Genomic DNA, 10,729 nt, shown 5'->3' with positions numbered 1-10,729 from the left:
TGCTATGACAGTTAACTTGGAGCTGTGACCAGCTAGAAAAGGCAAAGTGTTTCTAGAGGTGCAGAGAAAGGCATTTGTCAAAAGGAGAACGGTGAACCAAGTAGCACACGCTCAAGGAAATATGACGCATCGTTTCCTGTTCTGTTTAACAAAAGTTTTGGTTTGGGGCATGGTTCTTCTGACCCTTGTTAAAATTATAAATGACTTCTAACTTTACCCAGCCTGGGAATTGTGAATGGAATCACCGTCTGTCATTTCCAAGTATGAAATATCAGAGGCAGGGTTTCCTCTGTGTGTTTTGCTAAGCAATCATGTGACACTGGCTGAAACCTGCACCCTAATGTGTAAACAATATAGAGTAGAAAACACTAGGTAGTCCTTGGTGGGTGTGCAGTGTGAACAAGCAGTAAGTCTCTTGTTTAACTCCTAAGGCTTAGAAAGCATATGTTAGTCAGCATTGTCTAGAGGAACACAACTGATAGAATGAGTCTACACACACACACACACACACACATACACACACACACACACACACACTAGTCCAGCTTGTCCAACAACGGCTGTCTACCAATAGAAGGTCCAAGAATCCAGTAGCTGCTCAGTCCATGAGGCAGGATGTCTCAGCTGGTCTCTGTATATGCCAGAATCATTAAGAAGCAGGCCCTAATGCCAATGAAAAAATGGACTTGCCAGGAGCAAATGGGCAAAAAGAGCTTCCTTCTTCCATATCCTTTATATGGGCTGTCAACAGAAGGTGTGGTCCAGATTAAAGATAGATATTACCAAATCAAAAAATCCAGATTAAAAGTGGGTCTTCCCATTTCAAAAGACTTAAGAAAAACTTCCTCACAGGTGTACCCAGCCACTTGAGTTTAGTTCGTTACGGATATAGTCAGGTTGACAACCAAAGGGCACAAAGCTGATACACATGAGACACTCACAATAATATCTGAGAACAGGTGCTCCGTAAACACAGCTACTGCTATTTCTGTAGGTTTGGTAGACACCTCTGAGGCCCCGCGTCATATTCCCTTTTCCTCTGCCTTCAGCCACAGCTACAAAGGCAGAGCCCTGGGCAAGCCAAGGCTTACCGTTGTAGCTCAGGCTGCACCATCAGTCCCCACTGCTCTCCTATTATTCTGCTTCTTAATCTTCTGTGAATGATCAAAGAATAATTCAGAGATGCTGCAGGATCCCTGCTCCAACAGCATTCCTCTCCTAACTGTGAGGGGAGGGTGCGGGAAGCACCCCAGCTTCTCTCAGATGAACACACACACACACACACACACACACACACACACACACACTCATTTCACATCAACCACTCCAAGAACATTCACAATGCAAAAAGGTTGTAACTGTCTTACTTGCCTTTTGAGAAAGAAGCTCACTGTGAAACCCAGGCCTAGAACTCTATGGCCTCCAATTTAATAGCCCTTTCTGACCTCAATACAAGTAAACACATTCACATTATTCAATTATTACTATTATTATCCTATTACATATCCTATTATTAAATTTTACTTTAAAACTGCATATTTTCAAATAACTCCTACTGAATATTTTTGTAGTTTTGGCAGTCAGACCCAAGACTTTGTCTTCATTGGAAAAGGCCTCTAATGTGGGGACACATCATAGACTGATATTGAACACTTTCCCCAAGAACTATTTAGCCTTCATGGAAATCCTGCAAGGCACTGTAGCTATTTTATTTATTTTGCGAATTGCAAAACTGAGACTCATGGAAACTAAATACAACCCTGCCTTGTGTCATTTGAAAATGTAATAATTGTATGCAAAGTAATTTGCTCATATCACCACTCACTCCTCTCTTCTAGCTTCCCCAATCACACCTCTATCCCAACTTTATGTCTGCCTTTTTAATTTACTTTTTTAACCCAATTAGTTTGCTTTAATTTAATTAGTTTTATTTTAATCCAATTAATGCTGCCTTTATGCACATGGGTCTGGGTTTATACACTGGAGGACCTGCAGACTACCAGTGGTCACACTCCTAAAGAAAATTGGCTCCCTCCCCCAGCAGCCATAACTGACAATAGCTAGGGTTGGGGCATTGGGGCCACTTCCCTTTTTTTTATTATTTGAATTAGAAACAAGATTGTTTTGCATGTTAATCCCAGTTCCCTTTCCCTCCTCTCCTCTCGTATCACCCCCCCCCACTAAAACCCTACCTATCACATATCCTTTCTGCTCCCCAGGGAGGGTGAGACCTTCCATAGGGTGTCATTGGAGTCTATCGTATCCTTTGGGATAGGACCTAGGCCTATCCCTGTGTGTCTTGGCTCAGGGAGTATGGAATGGGCTCCCAAAGTCCACACCTATGCTAGGGATAAGTACTGAATTACTTACTACAGGAGGTCCTGTAGATTACAGAGGTCTCCTCACTGAAACCCACGTTCATGGGGTCTGGATCAGTCCCATGCTGGTATCCCAGCTATCAGTCTGGGGACCAAGAGCTCCCCATTGTTCAGGTCAGTTGTTTCTGTAGGTTTCACCAGCCTGGTCTGGACCCCTTTGCTCATCACTCGTCCTTCTCTCCAACTGGATTCCAGTTCAGTTCAGTGATTAGTTGTGGGTGTCTCTTCTACTTCCCCCAGCTGCTGATGAAGGCTATAGGATGGTATATAAGTCAGTTAACAGTCTCATTATCAGGGGAGGGCATTTAAGGTAGCCTCTCCTCTGTTGCTTAGATTGTTAGCTGGTGTCATCTTTGTAGATCCCCAGACATTTCCCTAGTGCCTGATTTCTCTGTAAACCTAAAATGTCTCCCTCTATTATGATATCTCCTTTCTTGTTTTTTTTTCTATTCTTCCCCTGACTCAACCTTTCTGCTCCCTCATGTCCTCCTCACCCCTCCTCTTCTCCCCTTCTCATTCTCCTAGCTCCCTCCCCCCCTCCTCCCGTGCTCCCAATTTGCTCAGGAGATTTTGTCCTTCTCCCCTTCTCCAGGGGACCATGTATGTCTCTCTTAGGGTCCTCCTTGTTTACTAGCTTCTCCGGTAGTATGGATTGTAGGCTAGTAATCCTTTACTCTATGTCTAAAATCCACATATGAGTGAGTACATATCATGTTTGCCTTTTTGTAATTGGGTTACCTCGATCAGAATGGTTTCTTCTAGTTCCATCCATTTTCCTGCAAATTTCAAGATTCCATTGTTTGTTTGTTTTGTTTTTTTTTTTTTTTTTTTTTTTTTTTTTTTTTCTGCTGAGTAGTACTCCATTGTGTAAATGTACCACATTTTCTCTATCCATTCCTCAGTTGAGGGGCATCTAGGTTGCTTCTAGGTTCTGGCTATTACAAATAATGCTGCTATGAACATGGTTGAACAGATGCCCTTGTTGTATGAATGTGCTTCTTTTGGGTATATGCCTAAGAATCTGCTCACGGGATCCAAACTCAGCGGGAGCCAACACACTCAGAGACTGCCAAGGCCCCAGTAACAGTCCTGCCTCCATCCACTGGCCCAGGTAGGCCAGGGGCTGTTTCCAGTTCGGGTTCTGTGGCCCTGCTGGGGGGCACCTGATGCCGGGGATCCGCTCACAGGATCTGAACTTGACGGGAGCCAACACAGCCACTTCCCTTTCTGTGCTGGAATTTTGAGTAGCTCCATCTTGTGCAGGCCTTATACAGGTAACCACAGCTGCTGTGAATTCACCAAGTTCAGAAGACAGCATTTCACAGCTCTCCTCTCCATCCTCCAGCTCTTGCATTCTTTCTGTCTGTTCTTCCATGGTGCTCTTGAACTCTGAGAGAGGGGACACAGGTATCCCATGCACAGCTAAACACTTGCAGTTGCTTTTGCTCTGCACTTTGCTCAGTTATGAGTCTCTGCATTAACTACTGCCCTCTGTAATGAGAAGCTGCTCAGACTAAGACTGAGAGCAGCACAAATCTATGGATATGAACACACATATTTAGGAGGAAATTTAACAACACATCCACTCAGAAAAATGTCAGTAGGTTCCCTCTCCTAGGACCCATGACTCCTAGAAATGTTTATTGATCATATTTACAGTAGCCAGGCAAAGGCAAACACAGTTTTCAAAGCCCACACCTATACTAGGTGTCTACAATTTGTGTCTTTATCCCATTCCACCACCTTGCACTGATGGTAGTACCGTTGTTTGATGGTGCCTAACCTGTCATAATGTGATATTTTTCAACATTTAATGTGGTGCTCTGTGAATTAAAAAATACCATTCCTATCTTAGTTACTTTTCTAATGCTGTGACAAAACACCGCAACCAAGGCAACTTGTAGAAGAAAGAGTTTATTTGGGCCTTACTCATAGCAGGCAGGCATACATGGTGCTGAAGCAGTAGCTAGGATTTACATGTTGAGACAACAACCAGGCAGAGAGAGCTAATCAGTAATGTCATCTTTGAACCTCAAAGCCCACCCCCAGCGACACACCTCCTCCAACAAGACCACATAGTACCACCAATGAAGAACTAAAGTATTCAATTATATTTGTCTATAGGGACCATTCTCATGGGTTTGTAGGGACCACATTTCCCTAACCCCAAATATAAAATCTGGCACCTTCTGCCCTTATAATTTTAAAGGCCTTTAAATTTCAGTGAGATTTTTCAAGTTTTCAACTCAGAAAGACACCTGAAATCAAACTTCTATTCTTTTTTCCTTGTAAATAAGCATTAACATTTGTAATAATAATGTCAACATCAAAGTACTTTGGAATTATGTGTGTGTGCTCCCTCCTGTGTGTTGAGGGGGGGAGCGTGTGCATGTTAACATTTGTATGTGATTGTACATGAACAAGTTCATGCTAGCATATGTAAATTCACATACATGCAAGTATGCAGGCTAAAGAACAACTTGGCTGTCATTTCTCAGGTGTCATCCATCTTGCTTTTGGAAACAAGGCCTCTCACTGGCCTAAAAATTTCCATCTGGTCTGGCTAACCAGTAAACCCCAGGGATCTGCCTGTCTCTGACTCCCTAGCTCTAGGATTATAAGCAGGGGCCACTATGCCCAGATTCTCTAAAATGTATATGTATGTGTGCATATATATGTATATGTATGTGTGCATGTGTACAAGGTAAGCATGAGCCATAGCACCCATAGGGAGGTCACAGGACAAGCTCCTATATTAGTTCTTGCCTTCCACATTGTAGCAGGGTCTCTTTACTGTAAGCCACATTCATGCCAGACTATATGGTCCATTAGCTTCAGGGGAGTCTGTTGTCTCTACCTTCCTTCCACCTTGTCTTAGGAACACTGAAATCATAAATGCAGGCGATTTTGTAAAAGGCAAGCTTTGTGAAGCATGTGCTTTATTCACTGGTCCATCTCCCTAGGCTATGTTCAGCTTTTGGGTCCTAGTGACTGAATACCCTCACACCTATCCAGCTCAACTATTCCCCAGCTCTCAAAGCATGCTTCAGCTCTGGCTCTGAGGTGAAGATGATTACTAGGAACTGTCCTTCCCTCTTCCACACTGATCAGCAAGTTTCCAGATAGTGACAGCAACTCCAGTCTGGGCCTCAATGATCACAGCACAGGGAAGGCCCTCTTCACTGATGCTTGACAAACAAGTAGTGTGGGAATAAATCTTCACCATTTGAAATGATGTTGGTGCTGGAAGCTGGACTTGGGTCCTTTAAAAGGACAGGTAGGACCCTTAGCCATCAGCTCATCTCCCTAGCACCCATTTCCTTCCATCCTACAAGCTTGACCAGGTGTCACTATTGCAAAATTATCTCTAAATCAAAAAATAACACTCATCTGTTATCACTATGGCAGCCACTGCTGTCTATTCCTAGACTCACTCTCCTGGATTCTGCTGCTCAAAACGCCCCCTAAGTATTCATTTGGCATGAAATAAGATCCAAACCCTATTGGATATCACCAAGAGCCAAATTCTCTATCAAAGTCTCCATGGTCACATGTCCCAAGAGTCAGATAATTATAGTATATTAGCAGTGTGGCACAATTCCTGAGGAGACATGAACACAATTCTATTCATTCCAGATAAGGAACCAACTACAGAGCAAAATACAGATACCACCAAAGTTCAACTTGGTGAACCATTAAGTTTCATTGGGGTTACTTATAGGAGTAGAAATGACTCAACCATGTCTGCATTACCAAAGCCCACCCCAGCATCAGTGACAGCTCACAAAAACTGGAAACCTGGAGCATAGTACAGGCAACTCAAAAGGTTGGAGTGTATTGCTTCCAGGTGGTTCAGGTTGGTCTGAGCCTCTTCTAGGAAGGTCAGTTTGCCTAAGAGTATCTCTCAGCAGTCCCACATGCTTAAGCACTCTTGGAGTGCATAAATCTGGTCAGTTTCAGGGACTTCCTGAAATTTTCCAGTTGTTTAGTTCCTGAGCTTCATGAACTTCCTTGAAGCATGGAATGTTTCACTTCCCCTTGGAATATCCTGTGCCCTAAGGAGCTTCCATCAAAGATGGGAGGTTTAATCTCAGAGGAACTGCTGTGCAGCACTAGTTGAAGGACTTGCCCTCTCTTCATCACTGGTTAGCTCCACATTCTGAAGCTTGTTTCTTCCTCAGGGCCCGTGCACTTGACATTCCTTTTACGGGGAATATCCTTCTCTTAGCCTTTTGGATCCTGGTCTCAAAGACACATGCTGAAATAAGCCTTCCTTGGCTTCTTTTGCAAAGTATTTATCAACTTTTACCTAGAAACATGTAATTTACTAATTTGCTTGTACATTTTCAGAAGCCCTAACATTAAGAAAAGCTCAATGAGCAGATACGTTTACTGATTGTGGGGGTCTGTCACATGATTGAATTCAGAGTCACCCAGGAGACACAGCTCTGGCCATGTCTGTAAGGGACTCTTTCTGACTGTGGCTAATGTGGCTTCAATAGACCAGCTGCCTTATGCTCCTGCTGCCATGCCTTCCCCACCATGGCAGACAGTTGTAGCCTTTATTAAACTGTGAATGAGTCCTTCCTCTTTTATTTTTTTTTACTTTTTAAATATCACATTTATTTATTTGCTTGTTTGACGTGTGTGTGTGTGTGTGTGTGTGTGTGTGTGTGTGTGTGTGCACGAGAGCGCCATATGTGCGGAAGTCAGAGGATAACTTGTAAGAATTGGTTCTCTTCTTCCACCCTGTGAGTCCCAAGGATTGAGCTCAGGTCATCAGGCTTGGTGAAAAGCTTCTTTATACCTGAGCCCATCTCACCAGCTTTGAAAGTCCTTGATTTAAGTTGCTTCAGTCCCGTGTTCTGTGAAAAACAGTGAGAAGAGTGACTAACACACTTGTGTTTCCACAAAGCCTAGAATAGCACAGGGAATGAGGTAAATCCAGGAAAGGGTTTGCTGAGCAAAACAAAATGAATAATGCAGGAGAAAGAGAGACGGAGACAGAGAAGAGAGAGACAGGGAAGGACAGAAAAACAGAGGGAGAGAGACGGAGGGACAGACAGAGACAGAGAGAAAAAAAAGAGACAGGGACAGAGAAAGACAGAGGGAGACAGGGCAGACAGGCAGAGAAAGGGAGAAAGAGAGGGGAACAAACAGGCAAGAGGGGAGGGGAGAGAAAGAGAGGAGACTGAAAGTTCAATTTTCCTAATTTCTAATGATCTGGTCCTGCAATCCACTTGCTTTCTGAACTGCTTAGAAATGGTTAGGAAAGGACAGAACCTTAAAGCTGATTTTCAGCCATTGAGATAGTCCAAATCACATACGTTTCCCAGAGAGCCCTGATTGCCCAAAGGAATAATATAATCTGAGAAATCAATCGATCTTCCACTCTTTGATATAACATAAGGGACTAGAGAGCAATGGAGAGCTGTCAGGTTCCTTAGGCCTTCCTGGGTTTCTCCCCAGAGACCCACTATTCTGAGGCTGGCCCTGGTGGGAGTATTTGCTCCTCAGGTGGCCCAGCTCACTCAGTGTGAGCTGATTCTCTGGCTGCTTCCAAGTCACGGGGAGATCCCTCCCCTCAGGCTCCCCCCCCCCATACACAAAGCCAGCACATTAACCTGCCTGGCTCTCCCATGGTACAGCTTAACACACTCATTGGCCTACAGCCTGCCGGGGGCGGGGCTTGGGTGGTCCTCAAAAGGAATTAGCAGCGTGAGAAGAGAGCCCTGGAGGCTGATGCTCTCATCTCACTCTCTCCCGGTCTTCCTCAGGAGCCTCTGTTTTCAGGATTGCCCTCCTTCTGGCTCGGTTTGGGACAGAGTCTCCGATCAGGGGACACCTGTGGCCTTGGATTTTAATCTCAGTGATGGGAAAACTTGAAAATGCTTCCTGGATCTATGATCCTCTCATGAAGTACCTGAATAGCACTGAGGAGTACCTGGCTCATCTCTGTGGACCCCGGCGCAGCCACCTCTCACTTCCCGTGTCTGTGGCCTATGCTCTGATCTTCGTGGTAGGGGTGATGGGCAATCTTCTGGTGTGCCTGGTGATCCTCAGACATCAGACCTTGAAGACACCCACCAACTACTACCTCTTCAGCCTGGCAGTCTCAGACCTGCTGGTCCTGCTCTTTGGGATGCCTCTGGAGGTCTATGAGATGTGGTACAATTACCCCTTCCTGTTTGGGTCGGTGGGCTGCTACTTCAAGACCGCCCTCTTTGAGACTGTGTGTTTTGCCTCCATTCTCAGTGTCACCACGGTTAGCATAGAGCGCTATGTGGCCATCGTCCACCCGTTCCGAGCCAAGTTGGAGAGCACGCGGCGGCGAGCCCTCAGGATCCTCAGCCTGGTCTGGGGCTTCTCTGTGGTCTTTTCTTTGCCCAATACCAGCATCCATGGCATCAAGTTCCAGTACTTTCCCAACGGGTCCTCTGTGCCCGGCTCTGCCACCTGCACAGTCACCAAGCCCATGTGGGTGTACAACTTCATCATCCAAGCCACCTCCTTCCTCTTCTACATCCTCCCGATGACCATCATCAGCATCCTCTACTACCTAATGGGGCTCAGAGTGAGTATCCAAGGTGACTGGCTTGGGGCAGCATCCCACCCTGTTTTCACCCATTTTGAGTTCAAAGAAAGACAGCATGGAGGAAAGACATAATCAGAAGGGGACACAGAGGATGACTTTAAGTGGGAAATTAAGAAGCAAAAGTTTGTATTAGGTAAAATAGTTTTGTGTGTAAATTCCACACCTGTACTCAGAATATATGCCACAAGTAAAATCAGTTTGATCTCCTTTTGAGCAGGGTGGGGGGGGTACTGCCACCAATTAAATAGAATAAAACCACACTCTCTTTTATTTTCTTTACCTGGTGTCCATCATTCTCTCTATGCTTGTTCACCTGTGTTTCTAAGAAAGTGCTAGAAAACGTCCTAGGGTTATCAATATAGATAGCACTCGAGGGGGAATCTGACTCCAGGGGCTTGAGGAGAAGCCTCAATTTGAAAGTGCACAGAAAGTGACCTGGGTTAAAAGGTCACATTCTGGGGGTCCCTTCCTCATTCTGTTGCTTCATTGCTACCCCTGCTCCACTTTACTGTCTATGTTGAAATTTTTCACTGTACCATCTTATCCTGAGGGTATTCTGAGCACTCCCTGCTCAGCAGTCTGAGACAGATATACAGCTGTGAAAGTCAGTATTCCCTTGTGGCTGCACTGACCCTTTGATTGGAATATCAAGTTAAATCCAAGGTGTGTATGTACATATATATGATTTATATTTCATATATACTGCACATATATCTCTTGGAACCAGTTTTGTAGCAGGTATGGATTGAGGGATGACAAAGTAAACAAAACTCCTAAGTTAGAGCATGAGGCATGCTAATAAGGCATGCCTAATAAGGCATGGTTAGTATAAGACAGTATAAGACACATGTGGGTTTCTGGGAAAATCATTTGGTTTTCTCTGTATTTTACAATTACAGGTTCCTTCTCTAAGCTTGTGGAGATAAACAACTTTTTTTCCATTTTCTCTGGTTCCAAATTAGATGAGAGAATCTGTTCTTGAGACATGTAGGAATGAATATTTATACTTCCTACTGTATTCTGTACCCAAATTCATAGATGTGAGCCCTCACTACAATAGTTTTATATTCATCTAAGGTAGTGGTTCATGCAGTAAACAGTTATGGCATTATTCAATTTCTCAGGTCCTCGGCTGACATACGCCTTTAGGCAAGCCACACACAATTCTCCTGGAATTGCTTTCCCATTTGGAGAATGAAAAGGTCACATCACATCATTTCTAAGGCTTCTTCTGGCTCTAATAGTCTGTGTTACTTTTTAAAAAGGCAAAGAGTCTACGAGTGGGATAGACATGAGCTATAAGTGAAAGAATTAAACACACACACACACACACACACACACACACACACACACACACACACACCCTCTGGCACTGTGGTTACAGATGCAGGATCGCACCCCAGCCATCTCTGAGGAAGGTGTTTATCAATAAGGAGAGGATTTTTTACAAAATATTTACTGACCCAAAATGAATGGCCAGGTTTCAGGAGGAAGAGCATAGACATGTAGGCACAGGAATGAATCTGGCCAGAGAGTGGTGACATTTTCCTTAAGATCTATGCCACCACAGACCAGTTCAGTGCCACAGTTCCAGAATGCCCTGTGTATCTAATCCAGAGGAAAATACTACCATACACTTGCATGCGTTTCATAAGACTTTCCTTTCCCCAGACTTTAGTAACAGTATCATCCTGTCCAATGCTAAATAATCTTTTGTCTTGTATAAATTTGGGAGAAATGCCTAAGTTTAACAGCA

General features: G+C 44.2%; 1 protein-coding gene across 1 annotated transcript in view; it reads left to right on the top strand.

Moving 5' to 3' along the window:
• The first annotated feature begins 8,247 nt into the window (after positions 1–8,247).
• Positions 8,248–10,729, top strand: part of Nmur2 (neuromedin U receptor 2) — a 111,495-nt gene continuing 109,013 nt past the window's right edge. The window contains exon 1 of the mRNA XM_027426208.2: positions 8,248–8,952. Within this exon, the coding sequence (XP_027282009.2) occupies positions 8,251–8,952 (702 nt within the window). The 5' untranslated portion in view covers positions 8,248–8,250. The remainder of the gene's footprint in view (positions 8,953–10,729) is intronic.

Source organism: Cricetulus griseus, chromosome 7 (assembly GCF_003668045.3).
Source record: "Cricetulus griseus strain 17A/GY chromosome 7, alternate assembly CriGri-PICRH-1.0, whole genome shotgun sequence".
NCBI lineage: Eukaryota > Metazoa > Chordata > Mammalia > Rodentia > Cricetidae > Cricetulus > Cricetulus griseus.
Note: the sequence above shows the minus strand (reverse complement) of the source record. Positions and strands in the feature narration are given on the sequence as shown.